Source organism: Candoia aspera, chromosome 6 (genome assembly GCF_035149785.1).
Source record: "Candoia aspera isolate rCanAsp1 chromosome 6, rCanAsp1.hap2, whole genome shotgun sequence".
NCBI lineage: Eukaryota > Metazoa > Chordata > Lepidosauria > Squamata > Boidae > Candoia > Candoia aspera.
In genome coordinates, this window is record NC_086158.1 from 7090922 (window position 1) to 7109329 (window position 18408).

An 18408-nucleotide genomic window follows, 5' to 3' on the forward strand; every position below is an offset into this window, starting at 1 on the left:
TGGACAGCCAACAAAACAAACTGATGAGCAAATCAACCCAGAGTTCTCAATCGGGGCACGAATGACCAGGCTCAAATTATCATACTTGGGACACATTATGCAAAGACCCAGCTCTCTGGAGAAGGCTCTGATGCTGGGAAAGGGGGGAAAAAGAAGAAGAAGAGGACGGCCAGTGGCAAGGCAGAGGGACTCAGTTACAGTGGCAACAGGGACACCATTGGGACTCCTGAAAGAACAAGTTGGGGATAGATCACCATGGAGAAAATCTATGTGGTTGCTAAGAGCTGATACAGGCTTGATGGGACATAATCAATCATATTAAAATTGACAATTTGGCAGTTTCTAGTCCCCCCCACCCTGCAACGATGGAAATTCATTCTGTGACTTTGGGCTAATCACTCTCTCAGCCCAACCTACTCCACTGGATTGTTGCTGTGGGGAGAAATTGGAGGAGGGAATGTACGTATGCCGCCTTAGGCTCCAGAGCAAAGGCAGGAATATAAATCTAACAATCAATCAATAAACAGACTTCTGGGAATTGCACCCATGGCTTACAGGTAGTCCTTGCTTAACTACCACAATTGGGACCAGAATTTTGGTTGCTAAGCGAATCCGACCTGATTTTATGATCTTGCCTGCAGCGGCCATTAAGTGAATCACCTTGGCCGTTAAGTGAATCATGCAGTTCCCCATTGATATTGCTTGTCAGAAGCTGGCTGAGAAGGTTGAGAATGGTGACCACGGGACTCTGCGACGGTCATAAATGCAAACCAGTTGCCAAGCACCCAAATCATGATCACGTGATCTCAGGGATGCTGTGATGGTCGTGTGAGGACCAGTCACAAGCCAGGTTTTTCAGCACCATTGTAAGTCCGAACCATCCCTAAATCAATGGTCATTAAGTGAGGACTACCTGTATGTCTGTTTAGGGGAAGAAATGCATACAGCCCTTGGTGTTTGCGTTCTACATCTCGTCTTAAGATATGCTTGTAGTTCTTTATAACTGAAGGCGCTCAGTGCTGCCCACCAGCCATGTACAGTGGCTGGACAGGGACTCAGGAAAGCCGCCAATCATCCTGCATCATATCTGAAACTACAGAAACAAGGGGTATCCAGAAAAAGGCGTGAAGCATCACTATGTGCCTGATGGACTTTGGGCTCAGTCCCAAATCCAGGTTAAGACCACTTGCCATGAGTAGACCTCTTCTGCAAACACTGAACTGCAGCTCTTGAGTACAGAGTCAACCCCATAAGGTAGGTTTTTTTCTCCAGACTCCTTAGCCCAGGGGAGCTCCAGGGCTGAATGTGCCCTCCAGTCCCCCTTTTGTGGCCCCCAGCCATGATTACGGAAAACTGACAGCACAGCTCTCACCATGCAACATGGGAAATAGGAAAAGTGCATGTCCCAACTAGAAAGCAAAGACAGTTGCCAAAATCCACGTCGATCACTGAAAGATTGCCCAGCCCTGACTTAGCAACTGAAATCTGACAGGTAATGTTTTCTCCATCTTCAAATGTTTACATCAATACAGGCTTTACCTATGGATTTTTTTTTTTCTTTTCATTTTGACAGTGGATTTAGGTACTTTAGAGAAAGGCTAAAATTAGACATCTCCATCTCAGTGTTTCTCAACCTTGGCCACTTTAAGATGTGTGGACTTCAACCCCCAGAATTCCCCAGCCAGCATGGCTGGCTGGGGAATTCTGGGGGTTGAAGCCCATACATCTTAAAGTGGCCAAGGTTTAGAAACACTGCTCCATCCATTTTACACTAGAGTTTTTTGTTGGCTTCCTGCCTCGGACTTCTGCACAGGTAGAAATTTGTGAAGAAAGCCATCTCTTACCTTCCATCTATCTATCTAGGGTGATACACAACTATCTCTCCCTATTGAATTTCCACACTGAAGACAATCCTCTGGGTGAGCATATTCAGCATTTAAGCCAGAATTTAATTAACCAGTGTGGATTACTAACTACAACGATACAGGGCCACGTGCCACCCCAGGCCATAACTCATGAATTACAAAGCAGGAGAGGTAGATTTGCGCATCATGATTTCCCAATATGGAGTTTACATGGCTTTGATGTAGTGTGTTGTGCGCACCCAAGCCAGGACTGATTTATTCCATAATAAATGGAATAAGCCTGTTTTTTCTAAGTGTTTTTCCCCCAGGCATTGCTGAGGATTTTGATGAGCCCATCTTGAATTCTTTGGTCGTTGAATTGCCAAAGCATGTTTGATTCTATTGTATATACATCATTATATATTTATTATTATATTTTCATCCCACTTTTTTAAATCTATATTTTTTGTCGACTCAGGGCAGTGAATATTCCTGCCTTGTATTTTCTCCCCAACAATGTGAGGTGGGTTGGGCTGATAGAGAGTGACTGGCCACAGGCCACCATGGAGTATATATTTATAGATCTAGATTCCTGTTTTTGGGGGGTGTATATGGATAATGTTTGTGTATGTGTGTGTATACACACACACAAGTATACATATACATGCACATATACAAATATTATCCATTTATACATATACAAATATTAAACGTGCATATACAAATATTATCCATATATGCATGGATATACACACACACATACACAAACATATTCCATTTATGTGTGTGTGTATGTGTGTGTATGTATATATGTATGTGTGTATTTATATTCAATTGTGTCCAGTTCTCTCACCCTGCCTGGACAAGTCCCTGCAGTTTTATTGGCAAGGTTTTTCTATAGTGGTTTGCCATTGCCTGCTTCCTGGGCTGTGTGTATCGGTGTGTATATCTCTATCTACCTACATCCATCCATACACACACACACACACACTATACACAAACGTATTCCATATGGAATATATTTTGGAATTACATACTTGGAACCTATGTGCCTGTGTATTTTTCCGGTGGTTTTTATTCTCCGCTCTTGGGGCGGCCACAGAAACTCAGCCCGCCAGCCCCGCTTAAGGTCCCCCGGGTCTAGCGCCTGCCACCCGCACCGCCTCGCTCCCGGGGCCGGCGGAAGGGCGCCGGGCAGGGCGCGGGGACCCCCGCTTGGCCCGAGCGCGTCTCCGGGCCGCCCGGTCGCACCCCTCGCCCTGGTCGCGCCGAAGTTTGCCCGGGGCCGCCGCCCCCGCCAAGCGCTGCCGGGCCGCCCGGGCGCGCCGGGTCGGAAGGTGCCGTGGGGCACGCCCGGCCAGGTGAGGCGCGAGGGGCCGGGCGGCATCGCTCCGGCAGCCGACCCTTTAGCGCCCGGCCGAGGCAGGGCGGCCCAGCAGCAACTCCCGGGCCGCCCGCCCCGCAGCTGTTACCGGGGAGCGCAGCAGCGCCAGGCGCCTGGATGGATTCCCAACGGAAGAAGAAACGGACCGGCTTCATCATCGGGCTGCTGTTCCTGTCCGGAGGGATCGAGTATGGTAGGTTTGCCCGGGGGCGGCGAGCCGTTCGCCGGGGGAGAAGGCGGGGCGGGAGTACCTCGGTGCAGGTTTTTTAACGGTTTGGCCTCTCGCTGTTCACCACCTGGACGGCACCTCCCTACCGTATGGGATCCAGCCTTCACGGCCCGGGTCCCTCTGCAGAGCTCCGGGCAGGGGAAAGCGGGCTGCAGCTTTAACATGAAATAGGGGTGGGGGCAGAGTTAAGGCTCCTTGGTCAAAGACTCTTCTAGTGGGGTCCCTTTGCCCCCACCACGCACACTGCCTCTGGGTATCCCCAGAATCCAGGAATGCTGGTAGGAAGTCAGGCGTCCTTCACGGCTTCCCTGGGTTTCAGCTCCACCAGAGGCTTGGAGGATCAACTTCCTTAAAATGGTAGGTTTGTGGCAGCAGGCAAAGTTTAATTTAACCCAGTTCTGGCTTGCCAAAACACCTGGAACTGTAAATGAACTAAAGGTTTTTCCCTTGCTTTCCCTATCTATGGTCTGAATATGCTCTAGGAACTAATTATTATGCTGGCTTTTCATAATGTTTTCTTCCTAACATGTGCTAACATGGTGCTCCGATGGTGCTACCTAGTTGGGCAATGAAACATCTGCGAGCCAAGCACCAAGCTCAGAGAGCACCAAGGACTCCACAGTCCAACCCTGAGCTACAGATACTCTCTTCTCTTCTTCCTAACTTCCTTAGTCCACAGCCACATGAGCTTAAAATCCTCTTCAGCAATTCCAGTTTGAAATGAAACCTTGCGTGCTTCCACAAACCTACCATTTTAAGAAAATTGATCCTCCAAGCCTTTGGTAGAGCTGAAACCCAGGGAAGCTGTGAAGGATGCCTGACGCTTACCCTCTTTTAGACCCAATCAAGGCTATTTCATTGACAGTGTGCTGGATACAGTCAAGGTTGGCGTCTATGTAGCTCCTACTCACTTCATTAAGTTCTTGCAGGCACGATGTTCTCCCCTGCAAGGCTGTTTTGCAGGACAGACTAGATACCAAGTTTCTGCAGAGGTATCTGTCCACTTAACACCTGATGGGTGCTTCTGAAAGTGCATGTAAGCCTTATGCTGTCTCTTGATCAATGCAGCTATAATGTGCTTCTGGAAGAGCGCTAGTCCATTTTTAAATGTGGGTTTAGCCTTCTCTTGAAAATGCGCTATTCCTATGCTGCACAGATTGATTTAAACCGGGAAAGAGAACTGGTTTCAACAAGTTGTCTGTTAGTTTTGTTACCATGGGGCAATTAACAGGCTTTCTGCAGGTTCTAGCAGCAAGGGATTTTGTACAACCATGCTCTTTTTGGTGGGGATGGTACTATTTTGCCTACTGCATTCAGTCTTTTGTGATACTAGATGCCACCATGATGCCTGTAGTTAGGATGTGCAGGCCAGTCACATTTGCACTTTCTCCATGGCTGTCCAATGACTACTTCTGAGTGCTGCTGGCCGTGGGATCAAAATTGCACTCCTTTGTTACTTAGGGCCATTACTGCCATTCCCTTAGAGCAGTGATCAAAGGCAGAGCTTGCTTGTGATTGCTGTTGTTTGCCCTGCACCCTTCATATTTATGGCTTCTGAGCCAGGCTATTTTTAAACCCTTGTTTAGTGTTAGTCAGCTGTATGAGATAGATAGATCAGGAAACTGACTCCGCAGGAAGACTAGAACTCTAATTTATTGAGATAGGGGATAGTAACAGAACCTTGCAAGATTGCTTGTATTTTCCCTGCCGTCTCTTTTATACCCCAGGGAGTCAGTGGGGAGCCAGCCTGAGTCTCTTTCTAATCCTTTCCCACCTCCCTGGGCTTAAGGCATGCTTCTTCTGTACCTGTTGTAATGGCTTCTGGATGCCTTCTCTGAGATCACATCCATGGTTTTCCATGCCGGTCTTTCAGAAGATCACTAGAGCTGTCTCCAACAGCAGCCTGACTGATAGATCTCAAGTATGAGGAAGGGGTTGTACCACCTGGGAGTATCCAGATCTCCTGCATCGCCCCATGCACCCCTCTGCGCTTGCAATCTGTCACCATTCCATGTCCTGCCTACGCTTGTCCAACACCATCCCACACTATGTTATGGGATGGAAAGCAGAGGAACAATTCAGCAAAGTTGAGGAAAGAAAACAAAGTTGGGGAAATCTTCCGATCCCTTTCTTTATCTTCACCCACAACAGGGACACAAATCACCCATCAGCAAACTCATGAGTGTTGCAAAACAAAGCATGATTTATGGTGCTCTGCTTTTTAGGTGCAAAGAAACAAGTTTCTACTTGACCTTATTAAGTGTGTTGTGTGATTACAGGCAGAAATTTTGCCATTTTTATTGGTTTGCAAGCTTCAGGATCTGTACTGTGACTTCCTTTCCACTCCTCTGAGTTTCAGAAATTTTGGAATGTCCCTAATTTGTTGTCTGTGAGATCTTTCCACACTCCAAAGATGAAGATTCTTCATCCATCCTTGAGTTGATAGAACATTGTCTGATCTATCCTGCCTTTGCTGCCTCTGTTCCCAAGTCTGAAAAGACACCTAATTTCCCTTGAAGATAATAGGGGATAAACCTTAATTGATTTTATGCATCTTGAGGCTGACCTTGGGCAGAGTTGGAATAAGGGAGAATATTTTACTTTAAAGTTGGTACCACTAGGGACAACTTAAGTCTGTCCCATACCTGGGCTGGAGACAAGCTGAAGGGAACATCACTGGGACATGGTAGAGAAACAATGTTAAGAAAGGAGATTTGAACAACTGTTGCAGGAAACCAAGTTAATTGGAAGTACTAAACCCACAAAAACTTTAATAATCTTCCTGTTAACCTCAAATTTAGCAATAATGAGGAAGTGGCAATAGACTGGCTGTATCTCAGTCTTTCTTAATTTGAGGCCTTCTAAACATCTTGGATTACAATTCCCATCATGCCTCACACATCTAGATGGGACTGGTGGAACTGGTTTACAAGACCCATCTTCTCTTCTTGGCTTAGCCAAATCCTGACTCTCATCACTTCTGGTTGGACTTTTTTTTTTAGATTTTTTTATCCTGCCTTTATTATTTTTTATAAATAACTCAAGGCGGGGAACATACCTAATACTCCTTCCTCCTATTTTCCCCACAACAGCAACCCTGTGAGGTGGGTTGGGCTGAGAGAGAGGGACTGGCCCAAAGTCACCCGGCCGGCTTTCATGCATGAGGTGGGACTAGAACTCACTGTCTCCTGGTTTCTAGCCTGGAGCCTTAACCACTAGCCCAAACTGGCTCTCCATTTACACAGGTTTATTTATTTTGAAATTTCCACACTCTGTTTTGTTTGTATATTACAATAAAACCGCACCAATAGCAATATCTGAAGCATCTGAATGCATTATGAATTGCTTCCTGGGATCAGGGTGCTTTAAAAGCGGCAGGGATGCAAAGAGTTGCTTAAATTCTTGGAAGGCTACTTGCTCTCTCTCCCCCCAAATGAATTTTGAGCCCTTCTTCAAAAGCTGTGTGAGGGGTTTAGCCCTGTCACTAAATTTATTTATGAATCTCCTGTAAAATTGCAGAACCCTAGAAATTTTTGTACCTCTTTCACGTTTTGGGGGGGTTGCCAAGAGAGAATTGCCTGGACCTTAGAAGGATCCATGGATATGCCTTCTGTTGATATTTTATAGCCCAGGAAATGTAATTCAGTTAAATCAAAGGCACACTTCTCTAGCTTGGCGAACAGCCTGTTCTCTCTCAGTCTTTGCAAGACATTACGTACATGGGTTACATGAGTTGTAGCATCCTCAGAGAATATTAATATGTCATCTAGATAAATGACCAGATACTTATCTAGTAAATCAGAGAAAATTTGATTCATAAATCAGGAAAATATGGCTCCTGCATTAGACAAGCCAAAGGGCAAAAGAAGGTACTCAAATTTACGAAACCTGGTATCGAAGGCAGTCAGATATTCATGCCCCTCTTTCATCCGGATCAGATTGTATGCATTCCTGAGGTCCAACCTAGTAAAAATGTGTGCTTTCTGTAATCGATCCAGCAGATCAGATATTAATGGGAGTGGGTAATTTTCCTTGACCGTGACTTTATTGAGGGAACTGAAATCATGTACCACTCTCATGGGTGCCTCCTGGCTTGCCGGTTGGTACGAAGAAGGTAGGAGCAGACGCTGGGGAAGTAGATGGTCAGATGAAACCCTTTTGGAGATTAGAATCCAAGTAATCCTTTAAGGTGGCTAGTTCCTTGGGGGACATGGGATATTGTTTCCTTTCTGGAATCTTGGCTCCTGGTATCAACTCAATGGTGCAATCACAGTCCCTATGGTGAGGGTAGTGCTGTGGCCTCTTGTTTGCTGAAAACGTCTGCAAAATCTGCATACTTGGCTGGCAACTGGACCCCCCCTGCTTCCGTGACTACGTTGGTTGCTGGAGAGAGGAGAGCAGCTTGAATCTTGTGGTGCTGGCATTCCTTAGCTGGGAAGGAGATTGCTCCCGTAGTCCAGTTCAACAATGGGTTGTGGATCTTCAGCCAAGGTGTGCCCAGGACTATAGGCACATTAAGTGATGCAGTAACATAAAGTTGGATCCACTCAGTGTGGTCTCCCGTTGTTAGTTGCAAAGGTTCTGTGAACCTTCTAATCGGCCCTGCCTTGAGGGGCTGGCTGTCAATGGTCTCAACTTCTATGGGACGTGGCAATTCTATGGTCAGGATGTTGAGGTCTTGTACAGTCTGTGCATCAATAAAATTGGTGGAAGCTCCGGAATCCATGAGGGCCTCTAGCTTGACCTGGTGCTCTGGGTTTATGTGCATTTTGACTGGTAAGTAGTAAAAGGATTGCCTGGAATCCTCGGAATGAGCCCTTCTTAATTGATTGATGGTCTCCCTGCTGAGCTCTGTGGAGGGAGACCGACGGAGTTTCCCTGGTTGGAAGTCGAGGTGGAGGTGGCTCTTGCTTCTGCTGCTTTCCCTGGGGCTCTTACGGAATTTGCTTGGCTTCTCGCTGGGCAAGCTCTCACCATGTGCCCCTGGACTCTGCAGGGCTCTCTCTCTCCTTCTCTGTCTCTCAGCCTCGGAAATAAGCCTCCTGCTCGCCCCGATCTGCATCGGCTCCTCTGGTCCTGAGTAAAGAGAAGGTGCGGAGAGAGCTGGAAATCCTGGAAGCGCTCTGAGGCCCCCGTTTCTCCCCGGCTGCATCTGTCTGAGCTCTTCTAGCCTGGCGTCTACAACCACAGACAGCTGATATAAACCTTCTAGGGTAGCTGGTGTTCCTTGGCGCACTAATTCATTTTTAATTTCTTCATCCAGCCCCTGTTTGAATTGCTCTTTCAAGGCACTCTCATTCCAGTCCAGATCTCCTGCTAACAGCTTGAAATCAGCAATGTAGATTCCCACTCTCTTGTTGCCTTGCTTGAGCTTCCGAATTTCTCGGCTGGCAGTGACCTCTCTGATCGGGTCGTCAAAGTGTGCTCGGAACCCTGCCAGAAAATTCTGGTGGTCGTTGAGAATTGGGTCGTTGTTCTCCACCATGGGAATAGCCCATTTGGCTGCTGGGCCCTTTAGCAGACTTGAAATGAAGGTGACTCTGGTTCTTTCTGTGGGAAACTCTGCCGGTCTGCTGTCGAAAAACATTGTGCACTGTGTGAGAAAGGTTCTCAACTGTCCTGCTTCTCCAAACTTCTCTGGTAGATTGCCCTGGGATCTCAAGACTACTGGCGGAGCTGCTGCTGCTGCTGCTGGCACCGGCTGTGGGTTAATCGGAGCTGGTTGTTGTAACCGCTGATGCGTGGCTGCTTGTAATGTGTTGATCTGGAGATCTACTTGTTGTTGATGTTGTTGCAACGCTGCTGCCAGTTGTTGGATAGCCCGCCGAATTTCCTGGTTTTCCGAAGACATTTTCCCAAATGTCTCTTCCTTTTTTTTTTTTGTTCCTCCCTCTTTCAGTGGGAGTAGGGAGCTTGTTAGGATTGATGTCCTAACAGCCAGGAACCACGCTGAGACAAGGAATAGGTCTCTAGTGTTTATTACTGCTACATCAGACAGAAAATCCTAACAAACTGAAGAAGCGTGGGAAAAACCCAGACATGTAACCGCAAAAGCTAAGGCGGGTCTGATCTGTGTCTCTTTGAATGGCTGCTTAATTCCTCAGTACTACGCATGCGTTTTCCCCCCTGGATAGAGGCCCCCTCCTGCTCACCATCAGTACTCATGACAGGCGGTAAGAGCGGTGAAACGTATTTCTCCGTTCTTATTGCATCCGCAGAATGCCGCCCGACAGCCCTGTTCAAGATCGCTTGATCTCTTCTGGGTCAGGTAGATCCAGGGACCCACCTACAGGGCCGTTCGGAAGAGTTTTCACAGCATCTTCAGGATAAAATCACTCAGATCCATTCTAAGTTGGACTCTAAGCGTGAAGCGGAATCTGGGCAGATGCCAGGGGAATGTACTTACCCTGTTATCTGGGAACGGTTTGATCCTGTTGGGCCTGAGGAAGTGGACAGGATTCTCCGGACTGTGAATGCAACCACATGTCAGCTTGACCCATGCCCTTCCTGGCTGATAAAATCAGCCCAGGAAGTGACTTGTGGTTGGGTCCAGGAGATGGTTAATGCATCCTTGAGGGAGGGGGTATTTCCGGCTGCCTTTAAGGAGGGACTGGTACACCCCCTCCTCAAGAAGCCATCCTTGGACCCTACTATACTGGGCAATTTTCGCCCTGTCTCCCACCTTCCCTTTTTGGGAAAGGTGGTTGAGAAAGTGGTTGCGTTGCAGCTCCAGAGAATTCTGGAGGAAACCGATTATCTGGACCCCTTTCAGTCAGGTTTCAGGCCAGGATATGGGATGGAGACCGCATTGGTCGCACTTATGGATGATCTCTGGCAGGAGCAGGATGGGGGGAGTGCAACCATCCTGGCTCTCTTGGACCTCTCAGCAGCTTTCGATACCATCTACCATGGTATCCTTCTGGGGCGGCTCAGGGGGGTGGGGTTGGGCGGTGTAGTTTTGCGCTGGTTCACCTCCTTCCTCCAGAGCCATTCCCAATCGGTGGTGATAGGAGAGGAGAGATCTGGCCCTCGACCCCTCCATTGTGGGGTGCCACAGGGTTTGGTACTCTCTCCTCTCCTATTTAACATCTACATGAAACCGCTGGGTGAGATCATCCGTCACCATGGGATGAGATATCATCAATATGCCGATGATACCCAGTTGCATATCTCCATCCTGGGTGAAGTAAGTGATGTGGTCTCCACCCTTTCCATGTGCCTGGGGGCTGTGGGGGCCTGGATGGGGAACAACAGGCTTCAACTGAACCCTGGTAAGACAGAGTGGCTGTGGATTGATGGCCCCTCGGGTTCCAGGAAGTTGTCATCTTTGGTTCTGGATGGGGTGGCACTTCCCCATTCGGAGTCAGTGCGGAACCTGGGGGTCATCCTGGACTTGCGACTCCTGCTCAAAGAGCAGGTGGCAATCATGGCCAGGAGGGCCTTTGCACATCTCTGGGTGGTGCGCCAGCTACGCCCATTCCTGGACCGAGATGCCCTCTGAACAGTCACTCATGCTCTTGTCATCTCCCATATAGACTACTGCAATGCGCTCTACATGGGGCTACCCTTGAAAAGCATTCAGAAGCTTCAGCTGGTCCAGAATGCAGCTGCGCGAGCTGTTTTTGGTGCCCCCAGAAGGGCACATGTAACACCACTGCTGCGTGAGCTGCATTGGGTACCAGTTTGCTTCCGGGTCCAATTCAAGGTGTTGGTTATCACTTTTAAAGCCCTACATGGCATGGGACCAGGGTACCTGAGGGACCGTCTCGTCCCCATAACATTGACCCGTCCCACCCGGTCAGGCAGGGAGGGCATGCTACGGACCCCATCGGTAAAGGAAATACATCTAGCGGGCTCCAGGAGGCGAGCCTTCTCTGCAGTGGCACCCACCCTTTGGAACATCTTGCCCCCGGAGTTGAGACCGGTTTCCTCGCTCTCGGACTTCCGGAAGAAACTTAAGACCTGGTTCTGCCGCCTTGCTTGGGAGGGGGAGAGTGATAGCTACACCTGGGGATGGCTAGCACCATAGCACCTCTTAGTGATTGTGTTCCATCTCCACTTGGATTTTACATTTGTTTTTATGTATATTTTAATGGTAATTTTAGGTGGTTATATTTTTAGTGTTATTTTATTGTAAACTGCCCAGAGTCCCCCATTGGGGGAGATGGGCGGTGATATAAATTAAATAAATAAATAAATAAATAAATAAGTCAATCAATCAATCAATCAATCATGGTGTGAATTCAGGATATCATGGCTCATAAACCAAGAATTATGGGATAGTGTGCTGTGTGAACCCAACCAGTTGTGGTTTATTCAGTAATCCATGGTTTCAGTGATGTGGATGAACACACCATTTGAGTTTGTTGCCCAGCTTCCTGAGGCTTGGTCTTCAGACAGCCAGTATAGATGTTAAGTATTAGATCTGGACCATGGAGAGTCAGTTGCTCACTTAACTAGGATTGTTATTGTAAGCATAGAATTAGGGAGACCCTTACATAGAATGCTATTTGCTCTCAGAAAAGGTGGGATATAAATAGAATAAATCAAAGCACATCATTTACTAATCAGCTGGCTCTGAGTTTTTTCCAGCCATTTTTTTAGTCTTTGGATCAGTGTTTCTCAACCTGGGCAACTTCATGCTGGCTGGGGAATTCTGGGAGTTGAAGTCCACACAGCTTGAAGTTGCCCAGGTTGAGAAACACTGCTTTGGATGCTTATTTGAAGGGTGTTAACTAGGCACACGTCCCACCATAACCTGCAGTAGAAAGCTGAATTTGATCCTGGAGTAAATCGTACTGGAACAGAAACAGTCTGGTTTAAGCGTAGCTTGAATCAGTCTGGCTTAGCAGTCAGAGGGCTTTGTTGAACATGAGAATGCGAGAAGTCTGGGTTTTGTCATCATCTGGGATAGAGATTGCCAGGAAAAACTAAGTGTGCCATGGTGGAAGGAAGTTGAGAAACACATGTGAGAAATAATTAATCTATGAAGGTCACTCAGGGTCATAAACACAGAGAAAACTAAGCTGAAGTTGGGGAGAGAAGATTGGGGTTTCTAAAATTGCACAAGGTGCAGAGAGAGTGGACAGAAAAAATGGTTTGGTCTCTCTCTCTGATAATACTTGAAAATGTGATGACACCTGATCTCCAGTCAGAAATCAAGGAACACTTTATATAATGCAATGTCTAATATATACACTTTGCTGCTGCATAGTAAAGGAAAGGGGCAGGCTTTATTATTACTATTATTATTATTAATGGCCAAAAGGTACAAATATAATCTAAAATTTGGCATTAGATAAAAGAGTTTAACAAATAAAATATTTAACAAATATTACATAAAACAGTTAAACCCCAACTTACTGATGTGTTCCTAAAGACTTTGTTTTTATAGCCATAGTTGAAAATCTGTCTGTTGCCTCTATAATTTTAGGAGTTTCATCTGCAAGTAAAATGTTAACGTACTCAGAAGTATCTCTTCCTGGTCTTGATTTTAAAATAGGGCAGATAACACCCTGCCGAAGACTGTTATAAAATTCACAAAACGATAAAATAGGACCCACCCTTTCAAGATCAGTACCATTACAGGTATTGTGTGAGATGGGGATGGGGATTTTTTGAAATCTGCCATCGAGCATATTTGATGGTGAGACGTTTAATCTGGCTAGAGGGGCAGTTTGCATCAGTGCATTCATAGGAGATCAGATCTGCTTGTGAGCTTCCTGGAAGCGCCAGGCAGACCCTCAGTGAGAAAATGGATATTAAACCAGCTCTCTGTCATGAGTACTGATGGTGAGCAGGAGGGGCCCCCTATTCAGGGGGGAAAACGCATGCGTAGTACTGAGGAGTTGAGCAGCCATTCAAAGAGACATTCAGATGCTTCAGATTTTGCTATTGGTGCAGTTTTATTGCAATATACAAACAAAACAGAGAATACATTGCTCCCTTGTGCATTTTTCTCCCACACGCTCTCACCAGCAGAGAGAAACTATGATGTTTTTAACAAGGAGTTGCTAGCAATTAAAGCAGCATTTCAAGAGTGGAGGCGCTGGCTAGAAGGTGCAACCTTTCCTGTGAAAGTTTGCACCGATTACAAGAATTTACAGCTTCTACAAAACAACAGATCCCACACCCCACGCCAAATCAGATGGAGCCAGTTTTTCTCCCGTTTCAATTTTGTTATTTCTTATCTTCCCGGGGCGCAGAACTGTTTGGCAGATGCCCTGTCTCGATCCATTCAGGCAACCCCCGCCACTCACCAGGAGGTACAGGCTACTATATTACAACCTCACAACTTTCAGCAGTCTATGAGGGGGAACCAGACAGAGATTTTAGCAGCAGGCAGACAAGCAGAGGACCTATTTACAAGAGTCAGAGCTCAGCAGCAACAGGACCCATATGCCAGGGCCAGGATGGATGACCTCCAGAGGGGCACGCAAGACACTGCCTCCCCCGTTAATGTGGAGGCAGGAATCCTCTGGCATAGCAGGCGATTATACATTCGCCCCTCATTGAGGGAAGAAGTACTGAGACTTTGCCATGACCATCAAATGGCAGGCCACGGAGGTGTTTTCAAAACTCTCCATAGAGCTCTGAGAGACTACTGGTGGCGTAAGATGACTGCAGACATAAAGGGTTACGTTGCTTCTTGTCATACCTGTAAACGAGCCAAGCCTCTCCCAGGGAAGCCCACAGGACTCTTGCAACCCCTACCCACCCCCAGTAGGCCTTGGGATACAATCTCCATGGATTTCATCACTGATTTACCCCCGGTCCAGGGGCTGACTTCCATACTAGTGGTGGTGGACCTTTTCACTAAAATGGCACATTTTATTCCTTGCAAGGGCCTCCCATCTGCGCAAGCCACAGCGCAGTTGTTTATGGACCATGTTTTTAGGTATAGAGGCATGATAAATCACTTGGTGAGTGACAGAGGCCCTCAGTTCACTTCCAGGTTCTGGAGGGCCCGTTTCCAGTCATTAGGGGTCCAGATCCACCTATCATCATCGCATCATCCGGCTAGTAACGGGCAAGCTGAGAAAATTAACCAATGGTTACAGCAGTATCTCAGGTGTTACACCACTTATCAGCAAGACAATTGGCCAGCCCTGCTCTCCATGGCAGAATTTACTTATAACAACTCTGTGCAATCCTCTACCAAGTTGTCCCCTTTCCAGGCACTCTACGGGGTTAACCCTCGGGTGTTGCCCACCTCCTCCCAGCAGGGAACTGTTCCAGCCGCGGCTGATTTTCTTAAAGAGCAACAAGCCACACAGGAGTTGTTAAAGGAGCAGCTGAACAGGGCAAAGAGTGCTTACAAGACAGCTGCAGATGCTCACAGACAAGAGGGGCCAGCGATTGCGGTAGGAGACAAAGTGGTAGAAGTTTTTGACCTCTACCCCGCCTCCAAGAGGTTGGACTCTAAGTTTGTGGGCCCTTTCACTGTGGTACAGCAGATAAATCCAGTGGCTTATCGCTTAAAGCTGCCAGCATCCATGAAAATCCATCCAGTCTTTCACAGAGCCTTGCTAGCCAAGGACCTTCCCCCAAGTACCTTACGATCGCAGATGCCCCCCCCACCTCCAGTAATTATGGAGGGGGAGGAGGAATATGAAGTCGAGGAAATTCTGGACTCTAGGAGGAGGGGACGGGGCATCCAATATTTAATACATTGGAAAGGGTACCCTGAGGAAGAACACATGTGGGAAAATGCCAGAGATGTGCATGCACCAACGCTGGTTCATCGATTCCATCAGCTTTTCCCTCACAAACGCAAGCCTCGCACTCTACCAGAGATTCCTCACTTGACTGAGCAAGCAGAGGAATCCCAAGCAGAGGAGTTCGTAAGTTGGCAACCTCCACCCCCGCCTGAGGCTCTGAGGCCAGAGAGAGAGGAGCAGGGAGAGCCGCAGCCCTCCACCTCCGGCTTGCATTTCCCAAGGGGGAGGGGGAAGACTCTTCTAATTATCTAGCTATTTTCCAGCAGCAGCCACCTGGGCCAGAAGCGTTATCAGACCTGGAGAGCAGCACTGATTCGTCCTTGGAGGAGTTTTCCTTTGAAGAATTTCCATCATTGCCCAGTTCCCATGGGAGCTTGGAGGGGGAGATGGACTCTCATGAGACCTCTGGAAGGGAGGGGGCTGAAATGGAATGTGAATCTGGAGGGAAGGGTGATGTCATGAGTACTGATGGCAAGCAGGAGGGGGCCTCTATCCAGGGGGGAAAACGCATGCGTAATACTGAGGAGTTGAGCAGCCATTCAAAGAGACACAGATCCGACCCGCCTTAACCTTTGGGGTTTATCTGTCTGGGTTTTTCCCACGTGTCTTCAGTTTGTTAGGATTTTCTGTCTGATGTAGTAGTAATAAACACTAGAGACCTATTCCTTGTCTCAGCGTGGTTCCTGGCTGTTAGGACACTCTCTGAACAAATAAGTTGCTCTCTTCTGCGTAAACTGCTTTGGGATATCACTGCAAAGTGACGAGATTACTGGCGCACCTTAGATGATACCAGCTCAAGAAGACGAGGATTGTCTTATAAATCTCAGTTAGCTAAAATTAACTGTGACCTTATCTATACTTCATGTCACAGATTTAACATCATATGGGCTTTAGACCCATTTTACTAATTCCACAGCACCTAGCTGGCTTTGGCGGATCTTTAAAAAACAAGCAAGGTTGGACCTGGTTTAAATGAGACACCCATCAGTAAATCCCAGGACTTAAACCAAAGTGTGAAGTCCAAACAACTTCCTAGAAGAGGGCAATGTCCAACTATTTCTATATTGATATTAAGAAAACTTGATGGATGTTTCCAGGAAATCTCCAGGAATCCAATTTCACTGGAGTGGAATGGTGATTTTAGGGTTAATTTGAAGAACCCATTTAAAACATTTGATTAACATTAAATCATTGTATCTTCTAAACAAGAGATTCAAAGCAAATCGGTCCTTCAAATTAACTCTAAAATCATTCCATCAGGAGAGGGACTTTATTTACCACTACAAAGATTGGCTTGGTTTGGGAAATGCTTGAATAGACTTTGGAAACCAAAGAGAAGTGGCTGAGGAGGAAAAATATGGGGTGAAATTAAGGCAAAACTTTTTGGTATCCCCATAAAGCAGATCTATGCAAACCATAGAGGCTGCCAGAATTCCTTTTTCGTTAGATTGCAATGTATCCCAAGCCTTGTCTGCAAATCCTCTTGCGTCCTGCCCTTTGGGGAAAGGTGGAAGAGGGATCTAAATGTCTTTAATGCTGTATTCTCATCCACCTTATTTAAAGCCACAGATGTCTCCATGTGTGTCTCTGTAAAGAGGGGTAGGATTTCTCCATGCCAGAGAGAGGTGGCAGTTATTCTTGAACCTCTGATCTTGTTCCCAGGAAGTAAACAGGAAAGTGTCAATTTTAGTCTTAGAGCCAGTCCGTGAGAAGTGGGCAGCTGGTCCCCTGATTTGTTCACAGACAGTAGTTCCCATGACATTCCTGGCACTGCGTTGCTTTCTAGGTCAGCATGTGGAAAATGGATATCTGAAGAAATATCAGTAGAAGGCCTCTTTTGAGTTCCGCCTTTAATCCACTGGCTATGTTAGCATGGCATGCTTAATTGCAACAAGATAATGACTCAACCGTCAATCATCTTGTGCAATCTCATTTCATTTATTTATGATTCCGTGCATTGTGCACACCCAGATAATGGATTAACTTCATAAATGCATTGGGACAATTCAGCCTTCCCTAAACTGATGCTCTTCAGATACAGTCTCCTGGAATTCCCAGCCATTGGTAATTATCTAGATTATCCACCTTTCAGGTTATGAATAAATTTGAATAGCATATGCATTTGATCTTCTTTCAGGTCACCCACTGGAGAATGCTCTGTTCCTTTCAGGGTGGGGATGGGGGAAGCTCTGAATTAGAGCCAAGGGGCAGAGCAGATCCCCAGCTTAACATTTCCAGGGGAGGAGACAACTGACTTGCACACGTTGTTGGATATAGAACTGCAGATATTGTATGGTCCTTGGTCAAGCACAATATGTTGCATTGTGTTTCTTCCTGAGCTCTTGATAGAGGTTAGTTGCAGGATCAGAAAGGAGAAGGATCAGAAGTTTGATCTTGGGCCTTGACAGATTTGGATCCAAATGACCATTAATGGGTTAATCAGAGTAGTGGTGAAGTTGGGCTAGGAGAGAATAGAACCCCATTCTAGTTTTCCCTCAGCCATGAAAGCTCCCTGGGTGTAATGGTATGTGGGAATGACCTTGGGAGACAGGAGTAAGAGCCGCAGACTGGACAACCAGCATATAAAAGATTTCTCAGCCCACAGAAGGAGAGGTGGCATGGAAAACGTTTCAGAAGGGACCCTCCCTAGTTGTATGGAGAGTAAGAGGAAGTAAAAGTAAAAAAAGTAAAAGTAAATTAAAAAAAGTAAAAAAGGAAAGGAAGGGAAAAATACTTTCAGTCTTGCAAGTTTTCTGCTAATGTAACCTTACAATGTAACCTGTCATGAGTAAGGATGGCGAGCAGGGGGCTCCCATCCAGACTGTTAAGCGCATGCGTAGCACTGATGAATTGTTCAGCCATTCAAAGAGACACAGATCGGGACCGCCTTAACCCTTGGGGGTTATATGTCTGGGTTTTCCCACGCTTCTTCAGTTTGTTAGGATTCCTGTTAAGTACTAGCAATAAATATTAGAGACCAGTTCCTTGTCTCAGTGTGTTACCTGGTTGTTAGGACATAACCTTACAACCTTACAGGAAGCTCTGGTGTGGGTTGGTCCATGAAGTCACGAAGAGCTGGAAGTGACTGAACAAATAACAACAAACCTTACAATAGAGTTAGTACTCCTGGGTGTCCTTCTTGTCTGGACTACCTCAAAGGGTTAACACTGGGTGACTTTGGGCCAGTCCCTCTTTCTCAGCCCAAGAGCCATGATGGTGTAGTGGGTGAAG

General features: G+C 46.8%; 1 protein-coding gene across 2 annotated transcripts in view; it reads left to right on the forward strand.

Moving 5' to 3' along the window:
• Positions 1-3274: 3274 nt before the first annotated feature.
• LOC134499629 (major facilitator superfamily domain-containing protein 8-like) overlaps positions 3275-18408 on the forward strand; it is a 38624-nt gene continuing 23490 nt past the window's right edge. For both annotated transcript variants that reach the window (XM_063306367.1, XM_063306368.1), the window contains exon 1: positions 3275-3421. In XM_063306367.1, the coding sequence (XP_063162437.1) occupies positions 3346-3421 (76 nt within the window). In that variant the 5' untranslated portion in view covers positions 3275-3345. The remainder of the gene's footprint in view (positions 3422-18408) is intronic.